Source organism: Haliaeetus albicilla, chromosome 6, assembly GCF_947461875.1.
Source record: "Haliaeetus albicilla chromosome 6, bHalAlb1.1, whole genome shotgun sequence".
Lineage (NCBI taxonomy): Eukaryota > Metazoa > Chordata > Aves > Accipitriformes > Accipitridae > Haliaeetus > Haliaeetus albicilla.
Window position 1 is genome coordinate 16,454,809 of NC_091488.1, and position 15,749 is coordinate 16,470,557.

The following is a 15,749-nucleotide window of genomic DNA, read 5'->3' on the forward strand; positions in this document are numbered from 1 at the left end:
TAAAGAAAAGCAAAAATTTTTCTACATTTTAGATATGGTTTTCTTAGGACTGTAGTTAGTAAAATTATTGAGAAGCATGGTGTTATGTCAGGCTTAACCTGTCATGGGCTATACTTGTGCCTCTGAGTGCCATCACAGCAAATACAGGCAGGGATAGAAAAGGGAACTATACTCCGACATCCAGGATAAAGCCTGTTGGTGATACTGTCGTATTTCTGGTGGGACGGTAAAGTCTGTTGGTGATACTGTCGCATTTCTGGTGGGACGGTAAACTGTTATTTCCTAAAGAGCGTTCGTTATTCTCTGGTTTTGACGTTGCTGAAGCGATCACTTCGCATTCAATTTGTAGCAACAGCAACATCTAGTGTTTGCATGCAGCATGCCTTTCATTAACACCATGCTTTGTATTTCAATAGCACCGCCCATCTGAGCTATTCACACCACAGAAAATAATTACTCAAACTTGGTAACAGCTCTGCGAAGCGGGCAGGCGGTTTACCTTCTCTTACGGAAAAGATGGAAGAATTAGGGAGAGAAAGAGTGTAACCATTCGAGGTAGTTCAGTAGTAGGCAGCACCTGAGCGAGTTGCTCAAGGTCATGCAGAGAGACTGACAAAGTCAGAGCTGCGTACCCTAGGCTTTACCTGGAAGACTGTGTCCTTGCCCCAGGAGACATTTGGATCTAGTTTATCCGAGGGGAGGAAATGGCTCATTGCGTTTCAGAGGTAGTTTCACTGTGTTAGAGGGCAGCAGAACTGTCTGTGAGGAAAGCACAGCTGACATTTTCTCTGTTGAAGAACTCACGCGACGCTTACTCTCCTGGTGCATCTGAACAGATGGATGTGCGTGGGTGCGTGAGTTACAGAACCCTTACGGGAGCGTGAGAAGGGGCGGTGGGTCACTGCACCCTGTTACAGCAATCGCAGGGCCCCCACGCAGCCCCTGTCACCCAGACCGCTCTTCCCATCCCGTGGCCCCTCCACCTGCGAAGCCACAAACGCATGCACGGCCAGCTGAGGGGCTGGGTGTTACCCTGCATGTGCAGGACAGCCAGATGCCGGGGTGAGGCACCCACGGGGAGCCATTGCCTGGTCACCCTGGTCCCCTCCAGAGCCCCGCACCGCCAGACTCTCGCCGCCTTCGGCACCAGGGTGCGAGAAGGGGCAACGAGGGGGACGCTGCAACTGGGGCTCCAGCCCCCGCGGGGCAGGGATGCCACAGGGGCCCCACTCCCGCCTCCTTCCCCCGCGGGCCGAGCGCAGGCCGCCCGCCCGCGCCAAGCAGCCGTTCCCAACGCGGGGAGCACCGGTGCGGAGCGGCCCGCCGGCGGGGCCCGGCCTCGCCCCTCGGGCTTGCCGGGCGGGTGGGGGGCCTTAGCGCTCGGCTTTCGCCCCGACTGGCCAGCGGGGCCTGGCGAGGCTGCTCGGAGGGCGCCGGGGAGGGGGACGCCGGGCAGTGCGGGAGGGGGGGCGGCTGCGAGGGGCGGCGGGGGCCGCTCGGGCCGCGGTCCCTGCCCGCGCGCGGGAACTACAGCCCCCAGCGGGCAGCGCGCGGCGGCGGCGGGAAGGCGTCGCCTGGAGGCACGACCCTCCCCAGCGTGCCCCGCGGCAGAAAAGGACGGCGGGTAGAGCTGGGCTGGGGGCGGTGGCCGTCGCCGCCGCGCCTGCGCACTGCCTCACCGCCTCACCTCGGGGGGCGGGCGCAGCGGTGACCTCCAGCGGCGGCCGGGGAAGATGGCGGCGGCGGTGGCGGGGCTCTCCCTGAAGGTGAAGTTGGGGCGGGGGGCGGCGGCGACCCCGCGGGGTATTGGGGCGGGGGGGAGGGAAGGAAACGGCCTGTGGCGCGTGCGCCCTCACCCCCCTGCCACGCCCGCGCGGGGTCTCTAGCCTCCCCCCCCCCCCCCCGGTCCCCGCCGCCCCCTGCCCCCGAGGCGGTGTCGAGGCCGGCCGTTCTGCGCCCGCAGGTGCGGCAGCTGAGCACGTCGGCGGCGAGGCCGGTCTCCAAGCTGGTCAAGGTGAGGGGGGGGCAAGGGGGCCGGCGAGCGGCGGGCAGCCGCCCGCTCCCCGGCTCGGGGCGGTTCTCAGCGGGCGCCCCCTCTCTCGCCCCCAGCCGCCCATCCAGGTGTACGGGCTGGAAGGGCGCTACGCCACCGCGCTGTACTCCGCCGCCACCAAGCAGAAGAAGCTGGACCAGGTAGAGAAGGAGCTGGGCCGAGTGTGGGTAAGCTATTCTACAGCCTGCCTTCACCTGAGCTGGCACACGGGGGTTTGGGAGCAGCAGACCTCGTCTGCTGCTTCTCGTTGGGAGGGAGGTGGACTCGGCTCTTGCAAACCGTGAGACTCGCGCTTAGAGCTGGCCTGGCGTGCGCGCTGTCTGCACTGTGCTACCAGGGTTAAGCTGCTTCGAAGTGATACGGGAGGAGCATCAGCTCTGAAAGAAACATACTGTAGATGAGCTACACCTGGAGCTGCCATTTCACTTCGATCAGCTTCAGACCTCTTCATTCTTACTCAAGGAATGACTGCTCCAAGTAGTCCAGTTAGGCCTTGTAATGCCTGGAAAACTCCTGGCCTGTATCGCGTTGTTTGTGTATCCTCTTAGACTCTCTTGAAGGACCCTAAGCTATCCAGTGTTGTTATGAACCCTCACATCAAGAGCGCAGTTAAACAAAAAGCTGTGAATGATGCCTTAGCAAAAGAGAAGATGTCCCCTATTACTGTCAACCTCATGAGTGAGTAATCATCTGACTTCAGAAAAACATCTAAGGCTACCTGTTATTGCTGTTAGCTAACCAAGTCCGCTTCTACTGGGTGCTTTAAAGCCTTTCAATGCATCTGCCTTTTCTAGATTTGCTTGCTGAAAACGGTCGCTTGCGTTACACACCAGACATCGTTACTGCGTTTGGGAAGATCATGAGTGCATACCGTGGAGAAGTGCTGTGCACAGTCACCACTGCACAGGTGAGTTAGGAACCTCTAGATCGAGCTTAACAGGTACTGGTATAAAAGGCAAACTTCTTTAGCTTAATTTTGCTCTCTGTAGTTTTAAGTACTTGCCATATGGGTTGTGAGGAAATAGCTCACCTCTACTGAGACAAAAGGCTTTCTGCAAATAGTTTTTTGATATCCAGCAATTATTGGTCAGGAATTAAACCTATTCATCCCATTTTAGCTTAACAGGTAACATTTTTCCTTCCTGTGTGTGAACCCAGTGTCTGGTAAAAGTCAGCCTGGTCTGCAGATACAGCTGCCCCAGTTCTTATTTCTGTCATCAGGATCATATGGATCAGGTCAGAACTAACAGATGAGCTATTAGCTAGAGCAAGGCAGATACGTGACAGGACCGAGAATGCCTGTGGTGCTTGGTGCTGTGCTTCATGTGGAGCAGCTGCCTAATTCACCATCTGCAGTAATCAGGGCAAGTAGCTAACTCAACTGTAGGAAGACTTTTTCAAAAGTAGCAGACAGGCAAGTCTGGTTGGTGCTCAGAAAGGTGAGAGGGAAGATGGTGTCTCCATGAGCTGTAAACATCCAGCTGGAGGCACGGTGGTTCTGGCACTTGAGTAGCTTTTTCAATAATGAATCCATGCCCAAGTCTGCTAGAGTGGGAAGCTGGTTAGCTAGACATGTAATGTAAATCTGTAGCCATTGGGTAGGGCTACAGTGAACTGCCTACCTGGCCTAAATAGACTGATCCACTTCAGATTAACAGGCTCCCTGTAGGCCATGAGCACAGATTGTCAGTCTAGTTGGTAGCCTTCAGGGACACGTGGACTCACAAGTCTGTGCAAACCTTTCCACAAGTTTTCCTGAATATTTCACATGCAAAGTTACTTTCCTGATGCCTTTTTGTTGTTGTCGTTGTTGTTAGTTTCTTTTGGCTCTCAAACTGTTAGCTATGAAGTAGAAATTATATAAGTTGCCAGTAATGCAAAGCCACTGCTCTTCAGTGAAGTCCCTTTTGTTTCTATCTCAGTGGTATCCAAGTGACTTGTAGGGGTAGCAAGGACAAATTCACAGTGTCTCTCCCACAGGGATGCAGAGTTCTTCTGTGGTGATGGAGAGAGGTGTTCTTAGCCAGGAGCATTCTGCAAGCCTGCAGCAGGGCTGGGAGCTTACTGCCAGTGTCCTCAGTCATTGCCCAGTGCTTTACAGGAAGCTGTGTTTCTTCTCAAGCTGGTGATCTTAATTGTTAGAAGCAGTAAAATTAATCTTTTCTTGGACAGCCATAACGCTGTTGTGAGGCAGATTTCAAGGTTTTCCATCAGGTGCTTACTTTGGCAAGTATGGATTCCCAATGCTTGCTATCTGAAGATGTCAGCCTTGAACTTTTGCTGGGAATATGTGCACAAATAACACAATGTTTCATGAAATTAGGAGGGTACGAAGTGTCTGTTGTTTCTGTGCTGTCCTTTGGTTACTCCTGTTCAAGAAGGCTGCTGAATCTGCCTTCCTGCTCAAAGTGTCTGTCTTTGGAAGAATCTGAATAGAAAATTCGGGTTCTTGATACATCATTTGAATATTTTCAAGTCCTTCATTTTCCTTGTCTTTTGTTCATATTTTTCAGCCCTTGGATGATGCCAACCTTACTGAGCTAAAAAGTGCTCTCGGTGGATTCTTGGCTAAGGGAGAGGTCTTGAAGCTGGAGACCAAGGTATGGATGTTTGATTTGTAAATAAATTTCATCAAGTCCATGTTAAGCTGGACTTCTGCCTCTCTTTTTAAAAAAAAAAAAAACAAACAAACCATTTTACTGAACCCAGCTGCTATATTACATAGTTCTGTGCTTTCTTGTAGACCTGATGATGCTTTAACTACTAAAATCTTAACTTTGGAATACAGTGACTGCAAAGTTATCTTTAAAAAGGCTCTTTTAAAAGCTTTTTTTACTAGTGTAAAAGATTGTATACTAAGCTAACAAATGTTTGCGAATAGAATTTCTGTTCAATGTTTCTTCTTTAGACTGATCCGTCAATCCTTGGTGGCATGATTGTCAATATTGGGGAGAAGTACGTGGACATGTCAACAAGGTCAAAGATCCAGAAACTCACCAAAATCATGAGAGAGACTGTCTAGCAAGCTGTCCTAGTCATTCACAGTGAAACCTGTCAGATGGAAACAATAAAATTATTTCTTCTTGAATAGAGGGTGTAAAGTATTTTGATTTGGGAAACTCAGCACTAAGGGAGAAAGATGATGAAGCTGCAGCAAGTTTCACTTAGTTCTCACTGAACGTTTCATGACACAGCTTGAAAATCAAGCTCACCCTGAATGCAGGTGAACGTTGCCCTGAAGGAAATGGAGAATAATGCTCTAGGAACTGATAAATGGGGTCACTGCTGCTGAGGTACTGTCAGCCTCCAGAGAAAACTTTCGCTCAAGATACTGTTAGGGCGGTGGAGCAACAGTCCTGCTGCTGCAGGTGCTCTTTCTATGTGTGGAAGGTGTGAACGCTGGAACTGTGACTGGTAGATGCTTTCAGAAATACCAACAGTGGCTGTTAAAACAGTTGTGCCATCAGTGGATTCTCAGCAGCAAACACTATATCAGGCCCAGTTTACTTCCATGTCTGTATCGTTGGAGAGAGTTTTGTATATGCCTTAAACTAAAATTACCCTCTGAAAGCTTACTAGTGAGGGTCTAAGGTGTTTGTAACTTAAAACGATGTACAAAAATGTTTGCAACAGGATAGGGCTTCACGACTAGCGAGCACTAAGGCAGTGTTGTCATGGCCAGCTGTATGTGCTTCCTGGCTAACATTTGTACATGGATTTGTGAGTGTTTCTGTCTTGAAGTGAAGTGCTGTGCCTCTGTTTTCTGTTTAGATAATCTTACACAGGCTTGTGAAGGGGTGTAAGCTGCCTGGTTCTCCCTGTTGGTCCTTGGTCAAGATCTGACATTTAACTTAATTTTAGATGGATACCATTCTTCAAGGGGTGGGGTGTTGAACTGATAGCACTAGCTCATTTCAGTTGCATTATTGAAACCTGTTAACCAGCCACATGGGTTTTTTTTTTTGGGGGGGGGGGGGGGACGGACATTTTTAATACGAAGAAGTAGTCCCTGCAGGTGAGAGACCATTTAGCCCTGTGCTTTCTCTGGTATTTCAGGCTGGAAGTATGTTCCCCACCAGGCCCAGCCCAGGGCTGCTGGCTGTGCATGCTGCCTGGAGGGGACGTAGGAGAAGTAAATGCTGTGCTCAGCCTCTCACCAGCCCTCCTGGAGGCGGCGGGAGCAGCACCGTGTTCTTCTGCTGGGGAAGGGAAGGGTGTGCTGAGGCTTGAAGTGTCAGTGGCACGGGTGGGTGGCACTTGGGACCCCCAGAGGCAGGGCAGAGGGGCTGCTGGAGGCCTGCTGCCCTGTGAGGACAGGCTGCACCCCACTGTCCACTCCTGGTGCTGCTCTGTAGCAGCAGTGAGGTGCATTGAGCTGTACCTGAGGCAATGCAGCTCTCCAGAGCTCAGTGCTGTGCAGTGAGATGCTGGCCCCTGCCCAGCTTGGATTGACATGGCCTGGACAAAGCAGCCCCAAACAGCTGGCAAGCTTCCTGACATGTCCCATGTCACCTACTGCTACAACAGCTGTGATTTACAAACCGGCACTTTGGCTACAGTGCTGTCCTGTTGTGCCAACCCAGCTCCAAAACAGCTGTGAAAACATATATCCTCAAGGTGCAGGCATTAGCGGGTGCTGAGCTTGACAAAGGGACCCACTGCTTAATAGGATACTGAGGATATTGGCCTTAGGGCAGCTGGCAAAATTCAGTCATTATTAACAAAAATGAGGGGAGAGATCAGTGTGGGACTTCCTATATTCTCAGGCAGCAGAGCCACAGGCAGTCGCTGACAAGCTGCGTAAAGGTTGCTGCTGGCGTGCCTGGCCACAGCGCAGGGCCTGTGTGAAGTTGTAACATGCACAGAGGAATGGCACCTGGCCTATTAAGCAAGTGCCTTTGGTTGGGGGTTTTTTTGGGGGGGGAGGGTTAATTTTTTTTTTCATAATTTATTTTTGCTGTCTTCTTACTACAGATTTGCTCAACTCTCAATTTTCAAATCTAAAAAAATGCAAACAATGCGTTACAGAGATGAAAAGTGGCACGTGTCAGGCATTAAATGCTGGTAAGTTATCTCCCTGCTGCTGGGTCCATCACTTTGCTTATACCTCTGTAGCCCTTTTGTCAAAAGTACTCATCTGAAGATTTACTTACTATGTCAGACACCATATCACTCTTCTTCAGCACTTCTCAAGAATGTATCAGTATGCAGTTAAACTTTAAAAAAAAAAGGATTTATTCTCGCATAATTTCACTTGCACAACTACAGTCTCATCTGTCTCAAACAAACTGCACAGCCTAGAACCGTATCAGCAGTTATCCACCTCAGTGACTGCAGTCTGGGAAGCAGCACAGTTCCTCAAACAGGTGAACTTATTTTGACTTTTGCTTCATTGGACCTGGTCTGTAAATATAATTATTTAACCAAGCGTGGCTGAGGAAACAACACATTCACAGCAATCAAACTATAGTTGAAATTGTCTTATGAGGAACAGTGGTGTCTGATTCATAATTATTTGTTATACCTGTTACAAATGCTTTAAAAAACCAAAAGAAGCCAACTTCACAGTGTGAACGTTTTACCGTAGAATAGTTACATGTGATATAAATGAACAATACAAATTAATTCCATTTTCTCTGAAAAAAAAAAAAGTAACTTTTTCTCCTATTTGGCCAGATCTTATTTTACAATGCCTTTGTAATTTTTATGTGAATACTACAGACAGTACAATACTTTTTTTAAGAAAAAAAAAAAAAAGGAAACCAGTTGATACCATTTTTTTTGGCAGCAAAAAGTGCACTAAAAAGTAACACCACCACCAGTGGGGAGGGGGATTCCCGCATTCTAAGTATTACCATTGAGAAAAATACTAGGGTTATCTTTTTTTTTCAACAATTACCAACACAAAATAGAAAGTAGCCATTACACAGTCTGCAAAGGCTGCTGGAATCTAAATTCCTTTTCAGCACAATGAGGACTGGACTAGGGTAATTCTGCACAAGTTGTTAACAAAGCCAAAGCCTTCCAGAAAAACTTGCCCCACGGGGGGTGGTTTGCCTTCGCCTTCTCCCCGTGGGGTAGGGGCTGTCTCGCCACGGGGGAGCATGTACCTGCGGCGGCGGCCTCGCCTGGGTGCAATGGATGCGTGCGGTGCAGGAGGGTGAGCGCAGGTGCCTCTGCACGGGCGCGACCTTTCGGGCGGTGCTGCCCGGTCACCCCAAAACCAGCCCATCCCAGGGTGAGCGTGGTGGTGCAAACCTAGGAGACCCTGAAAGACACGGTGAGACGGGGCAAGAGGGAGTGAGAGCGGTGGCAGCGAGTTGGCCAAGCACCCGGACCAGCGCTGGGGTCCTGCACCCAACCTTCCCGCTTCCTCCTGGCAGGAACAGGTCACGCCATGAGGGTCTTCCCACGGAGCAGCCACCGCAGCTGCGAGGGATTTCCCTTCCAATCCATCACCTGATGGACACCCACCCATGTTTTTTGGAGGGGCAGCTATCCTCCTGCTCACCAAGATCTTACTTTTTAGGTCTGCCCCTATTTCTTCCCTTTTTCCCCTACTCCCCTGCATGCCAGCCCTCCCCTTTCCCCTGCGCTCACCGCGGCGGGCAGGAGCTGCTGCCTGGGGGTCTGACGGGGTCTCAGAGGAAGCACCAGCTCCCTTCGTTCGCACAACACTTTAAGATCCCAGAACCGACCGCTAAATCCAGGGTTAGTGACAATTTTGCAGCTTTACAAGCAGCACAAGCAATTCACCTACGGTCACAGCAGAGCCTTTGACAACTCTATCAAGCAACTAGGCTAGTGTAACATGTTTTTACTGCAGTTCTTTATTCTTTTAAATTAGATCCTAAATATATCCTCCTATGTACAGAAAAATAATTTCCCAAGGACAGTCCTTATTTTAAAATATTTAAATGAACAGACAAAACTGGGTGCCTATAAACACTTTTCTGTTAGATTTACTCAGTATTTGACAATGACAACATAGCTGTATTTTTATATTATATATACAAATAATCACATATATATATAAGCACATATTTAACTATAGATACATCGATATGCATGTAGAACAAGAGTGTTGAGGCTAAACAAACACCAAGATACATGTGGAATGTACGTACAGAGCAAACCCCTCAAAGCTAAGGTGATTTAACCTGATTCCCAGCTTTTCTGTGTTTCAAGGGTTTTGACTGCTGGATTTGAATAAACTGAAATACCACAGTGGTAAGGAGAGTCGTATGAAACTAGACACCACTGTTGCAGCAAAAGTCTGGACTTGTTTTGAAAGTTTGTTCACATCTTAGTTTTGAAAATGTATTTAATAATATTACAAAAACTGCATTATCCACAATGTTTCCCCCCCAACCCTACTCACATGTAACAAAAAGTGATTCATTTATTTTTAAAGGGTAAAAAAATTGTAAAATGAACATTTAAAAAGTTCCCTCATAAAAACTCATGTTGATAAAATACGTAATAATCAAGTGCATCTAGAAAAAAGCTTTGTAATTTATCAGTTATTTGGCTTAGTGTCAGCTCAGTGACATGCTTTGTCTTTCAAGGTGCCCAAGGCAGCTCACTAGCTCTGTGCAACCTCGCAGGGCTTTACAGACTGGCTTTCTACCAGCACTGTACTTGGCAAGGTACTTGGTATTTCCAAGGCCAAGGTCTGCCTAGTGTTTTTTTATTTTACAGTGCTTCCAAATGTGCTGCAACCTGTAAGTATAATAACTATGATTTGCCCGGTAAATACAATTCTGGTGAGTTTAGTGGCTAAAACCACTTTGGGGAAGATAAGGAAGAAAACAGATCCAGCTGCAAAGACTATAAACTACTTCTGTATTTTATCTTAATCTTGACTTCTTGTTTGATCCTCTACTGCAGTCCTCCAATCCTTGCAGACCTTGAACCAACTTCATAATGTAGGCTCTACATTATCGAAGCCTTTTGAATTCCTCCATGGATCTCCAGCAAAGCACGTAGGCACCCAGCTGGCTTCACGTATGCCTTTGCGCTGAATTGGGGCACAAATTAAAGTTAAGCATCTGCCGAAGTGCTGTGTTGAGCCAGGGGCTGTGGCAGAGATGGCAGCTGCCAGGTGAGCTGTTTCACACAGCTGAGCTTTGGGACTTGGGGTTAAAGGGAAGGAAAGAGTGATGCCTTCCAAAGGACTTAATCAATTACAGGACAGAAGCACCAGTTTACTCACAAGATGTACACAGAAGAAAAACCTAGTGGGACTGCAAGAGAGCAAGGCAGTGAGACATGTTTTCCAGTCGCCCACTGCATTCGTTTGTGCAACGCAGCCAGTGTTTGGCTTGGAGGAAGCCAACGAGCTCAGCAGGTGAAGAAAATCATGGCCAGGAGGGGAACTAGGTGATCTCAAATGTGAGCCTCAACCCTAATGGCAATGAACCAGAGGCTATGGGCTGGCAGCGTGGGCAGTGGAAGCTCACAGCCTGGCACTGCCGGGAAGGACAGCACGGGTGTGTGCCCGGTGGTAGGCTGGACCCCTGAAAGGGGGAGAGCTGAACCTGCCCCAGACATGATGACTTCCAGCTATGTCTGACCGAGCACAGAGGAAAATGAGCTCAGGTAGTTTTCCTGAGAGGCATCTCTGAAGGGCTGACTCCTTTCCACAGGGAGAAAATGCTCTCAAGGCAGATAGATTGACAAAACCAGGCTGATTCTTACTGCAATAAGAGCAATGATGGAGAGGTCCTAAATGGGGAGGGATACGGGTGAAAGGACAGACATCCACCCTGCCAATGTACAATGGCATTGCTGGCAAGTACGACTAGAGGCTGGGGCAACAAGTCCTCTGAGAGACAGAAAACTGGCACATTGATGCTGATGCAGCCGATTCCCTGTATGGAAAGAGCATGTACCCCTGTACCTCCTGGATGGTCGTGAGAGCTGCCTGGATGGCACCAGGAAAGCAAAGAGCCTGACAGCAACGTTTACAAGCCTATGAAGGCCTTGTGAAAGCATCTTGAAACAACACAGTGCCTAAGCACCTCAGAGGTGTATCTGCAAAGGTAATTCTTGGAAAGAGGAGTGTAAGTGCTGTTACAAACACAGAAAAGCTCCACTTCTATAAAAAAGTGCATGCAAACTCCTGCATAAATACGAAGCTGCACTAAATCCAGGGTGGCTCTCCCAGGCTGAAGACAAACACATGGTTTGTTATTAATCACTGTTGTTACATTATGAATGCTTGCGATCCTGGATAATTGAAGTTACACTGTGAGACTGGGGATCTGATTTTAAACTAACCACCACCACCCCCAAAAAAGAAAAGAAAAAAAAAAAGATTCCTTTCCTTTCTCTCCTGTATCCTGTCCTGTCTGCAGCCACAACAACATTGACATTCTGCCCATTCCCAGCCACCGGCATCTTTCAAAAGTAATTTTAATAATTTCTAAAATGGGTGTTGTTCCCTTCCAGTTTCTGACCCATTAACTCAGTTCTACTACAAGACTTAAAAACCAAGGAAGCACTAGGGAGAAACACTATTCTCCTTGTTAAAATTAATGTACCTAAGAGAAAAATGAAATTCCTAGAATTACAGCCTGGAAACCAAACCACCAGTGCAACTTTTCCATTGCATGTTTTCTCACAGCTGCAGATTTTGCTCTTTCTTCTCTTAGGGCTTTTTTCTCCCAAATTATCCAAAGCAAGACCACTGTTTCAATGAAGGCAGTGAATGCATTAAAAAGTCACAGTATTATTTTTAGAAAGGCTTGATTGCCAGCCAAGGAATTTGATGCTGAAGAATTACTTCTAAGCAAAACATCTTCTCCAAAAAAGTAGAGCCTGCTAAAAGGTAGAAATGAAACCCCATCTTGAGGGCCAGTCCCAGTGGCCCATGTACCAGTTCCGTCTCACCAGTGCCTCATTTTAAGGATGAGTAACGGAGAGACCTTGTACTCAGCCTCTCTACAAGGATGAATTTTACCAAAGCAAATGCAGCCAGCCAGTCCCAGAACTCTATAATATACAGGTTTACAACCTCTGCGTTTTAGTGGGGATGCTTATCTGCATGAATCTACTCTTTCAATCCAAAATGCAATCAGGTATTATCTGGGCTTTGATTTTGTTGTTGTGGTTGTTTTGCATAACATTAGGAAAAGTTTACACACATCTTGATAGGCTGGAAAGGGACCTGTGAGCTAAGGTGTGCTATTTTATGAAGATATTCAGAGATCAATAACCAGCATCTGAAAAATAGGGTCTACATAAATACAGGTATTCCATACCGGTAGCACAGACTAACACAGTTTGGCCTGACAGCCAGCACATGGCACTTGTAAGACGATGGCTCGACCTTCATATGTTGTGGTAATGCCAGCCGACTTTCTTAACACACAAAGAGATACCTAACTTCCTAGGTATTGCTGTGTGCCTCTCCCTTCCCCAAACCCTCCAGAACACAGGTGGTATTTAAACAAGCCCATGAGAGCTTGCAGTTTTCTCTATGAAAGACTAGTAGGAATAGAGCTAATGAGTCTCTTTTCATTAAAGGCTTGAGCATTTACAGCATGAAGTCCTGGATGAGCAGGAGGTCTATACAGCTACAGTGGGTAGAAAAGCAGAAACCTGCAGCCCATGCAGCTGCGGAATTAATGCAAAGTGAAGTGCAAGACTGTAGCATTCCTGAACAAGGAAAACCAGGCAGGAGTCAGTGGGTTTCCAAGAACCTTTGGCTAACTCTGGTGAAAAGCAGTTCCGTCTGGGAAGCCAACAGCGCCAATATGCTACAGAGCACTGAGGGCGAGCAAGCGAGAAAATAGCAACATCCCGATGCACAGTCAGCTGGCTCTAAGGGTATATATACATTCTGTCCTCGATGCACAGGGATTAGGACAAGCTTCCTCTTAAGGATTAGACTGATTATGAGGGATTCATTAGATATCTATGAGCTGAACCCCAGCCTTTCGTTATCATCATGTTTATGTAACTCCTGTTGACATTAATGGGAGTTAAACATCGCTGTGCATCGAGGGCAAGTGGGAAATCACAAGTGATGGTGGTCAGGAAGGTGCTCAGTTCTGTTACAATTCCCCAAAATGGTGTGACTGTACAAGCCCATGACAAGGGTTGCAATCTGAAAGGAGCCCCTGCAGCTAAGGGTCCTCCGCTTCCAACACCAGCTGAGTCTCAGAGGAAGGTGCAGCAACTTGAAAACCTGGCCAGGATTTCTGCATTACACCCATGGTCTTTTTTGTCCTGTTTGTCTATTTAGTTGTTACTGTAATTCATGCTGGTGAAATGATACCATAAAAAAGTGATGCTACTTTTTAAACACTGAAATAAATGAATGTTCACCGTATTTACAGCTACTGAGTAAAATTAGGACAGCAATAAAAGGTTAGACAATGACATTTAATGTTACTCCATTAATAGATTTTATCACTTTTTTTATCCTACCACAACAATGTGTATTTTCATATACATTATATTTAATAAAATGTATTGATATGGAATTAGGAAAGCATGGGTTTAGTACTATTTACATATTTTAATTGAAACAATTTTCTTAACAACATTGAAAAATAGAAACTTAAAGTTCTCTTAATCGTGTTTTCAGCCAGTTAGTGGTAAACAAATGCATGCCTAGGAAGTTACACTCCCTCTAAAATGTGGTCAGTTGAAATTTCTAACTAAAGTGTGTATCTCTGTTTTGTTTCAAAAAATACATAAGTATGTCTGTCATTTCTGATACAAAATTCTACACTATCTTCAATAAATAAATAATAAAGCGATTCTGAAAAGTATGAAATGTAAACTTTGTTGTCCCTCCAACATACATTTTTTTTTCCCATTTCTTGAAACATTACAGTGGTCTTTTAGGAAATTATAATACACAGACACTTCCCAGCACAGTTTACACTTATTACCATACTGTATATACCTATCCGTTATGAATATATCCTAATTTCCTAATGGAAATCAATAAGACTTGTAGTGCTAGAGAACACCGCCTATACAGGAAAGGTGGAAACCAGTACTGAAAGGACATGCAAGAACACCAAAACCTAACAACAGGCTCCACAAGAACGTTCACATGCTAATGAAACAGGCTGACACCTCCCATTCGGAAATGAAGTCCTTACAAAAATACCAGTGTATGCATGACAGGTCATGAACAAAATGAATCCAAGCAGAACAAAGAGCAATTTTACTCTTAGGGGTCTATTCTCTCTCAAGTCCAGACTCAGCAAAGCACTTACGCATGTGCTTAAGGGAAACATGACTTAAGTGCATGCTTAAAGCTGGGTGCTTTGCCAAACAAGGAAAGTTTGCTGGATGTGGGCCTGTACATATGTATTCGTAGAGTTAAATGGGTATATAAGCCCTGGCATTCCCCCAGATGACAAGGCTTTTACTTTGGGGTTAGCCACCCTGCACCATCACGAGCGCTCTGTTTCTGGTCACCAAACCTGCGATCACCCCGGCTTGCCACAAACACCTTTGTGAGCTACAGTATGCTGCTGCCCTGAATTCAGTAACACGATGTCAAACACAGTTAGGTACAGCACAATTTAAGAACTGGTCGCCACTGATTGCTTTGCAAACTAGACTCTGTGGGGTAGAAATTAGCTTCCTGAGCTAGAGCCGTGATTTTTTTTCTTCCCCGCTGCAGGTGACAGATCATCCACCTGCAGTCACACAATCAAGCAACAGTAGTAAAGGAGTATCGAAGTGGTATAGCACAACATACAGCAGGGCTCTCTGTTTAATCCTTTGTTTACTGTTCAAACGTTTACGTTCCTACAGAAAACAGCAACTTCCAAAGGTACCGAGTGGGTGGACTCTTCTCGAGTGCAGTTCACCTCTGTGCAGAAGGCCTGTACATAATTTATTTTCCGGGGCAATGTGAGTCATGAAGTGGTATGTTAATAGAATCTTCTCTGTTTATAGATATAGACTATTTATTTTCTAAGTCTTTTCAGTACTATCATGAAGATCTTCAAAGATCTTCTTACGGTGTAACTGCTCCTTCCATTCACATTACATTTACACACCACTTTGCTGAGCAATAGGCACAGAATTCCCTTAAGGGGGAAAACCCTGCAGAAAGCCTCCAAAACACACCAACATTGCCTTCTTCATGTAAATTAAAGAGTTGGGTAACTGGAGCAAGCACAGCAACCTATGTGGTTTGCCAGCCTTTCAGACTGGAGCACAACGAACAACTAGGTTATTTCATAAACCCAGGAAACTAACATCAAGTTCCACATAGAGAAATTGAGGGAGATCTCCTCACTAAATTGGGATTCGTTTTTCAGTGAGAATTATCAAGGCACAAAGATGCTCCTGTTTGCTTTGATAACCCTCTTACACGTGAAGGGCAAGCAATAGTTTCATACCACACCAGTAAGGATTTTGTGACAGCTTCTGCAGACACCTATTGCAGTGAACTCAGACTGAAATAAAATATTGGTCCCTTTCCTTCTAAGGCTCATCAAACAATTGCAGGTCTAGTCGGACGACTATCTCTCCTGTCGGGACTTCATGCAGAAGGAGACATTTTGTAACTGGTCCCTTTGAACCCTGATCCTTCTTAATGTCTGCCACACGGATCTCTGTTCTGCCCAAAAAGTCTGAAATGCAAAAAGACAGCATGCTCAGAAATGACACAACTGTTTTATGTTGCAATAAAATGCTAATCTGCAGAAGGAACTAA

The 15,749-nt window shown here is 46.6% G+C and overlaps 2 protein-coding genes across 9 annotated transcripts in view; one reads left to right on the forward strand and one right to left on the reverse strand.

The window, feature by feature from the left end:
- The first annotated feature begins 1,625 nt into the window (after positions 1-1,625).
- ATP5PO (ATP synthase peripheral stalk subunit OSCP) lies at positions 1,626-5,141 on the forward strand. The gene is made up of 7 exons (XM_069785181.1): positions 1,626-1,766; positions 1,964-2,014; positions 2,110-2,220; positions 2,602-2,731; positions 2,848-2,960; positions 4,567-4,653; positions 4,962-5,141. The coding sequence occupies exons 1-7, from the start codon at positions 1,734-1,736 to the stop codon at positions 5,073-5,075; spliced, it is 639 nt and encodes a 212-aa protein (XP_069641282.1). The 5' UTR covers positions 1,626-1,733; the 3' UTR covers positions 5,076-5,141.
- Positions 5,142-7,264: 2,123 nt separating this feature from the next.
- ITSN1 (intersectin 1) overlaps positions 7,265-15,749 on the reverse strand; it is a 146,347-nt gene continuing 137,862 nt past the window's right edge. For all 8 annotated transcript variants that reach the window (XM_069785192.1, XM_069785191.1, XM_069785190.1 and 5 more), the window contains one exon: positions 7,265-15,666. In XM_069785192.1, coding sequence (XP_069641293.1) covers positions 15,518-15,666 — 149 coding nt within the window. In that variant the 3' untranslated portion in view covers positions 7,265-15,517. The remainder of the gene's footprint in view (positions 15,667-15,749) is intronic.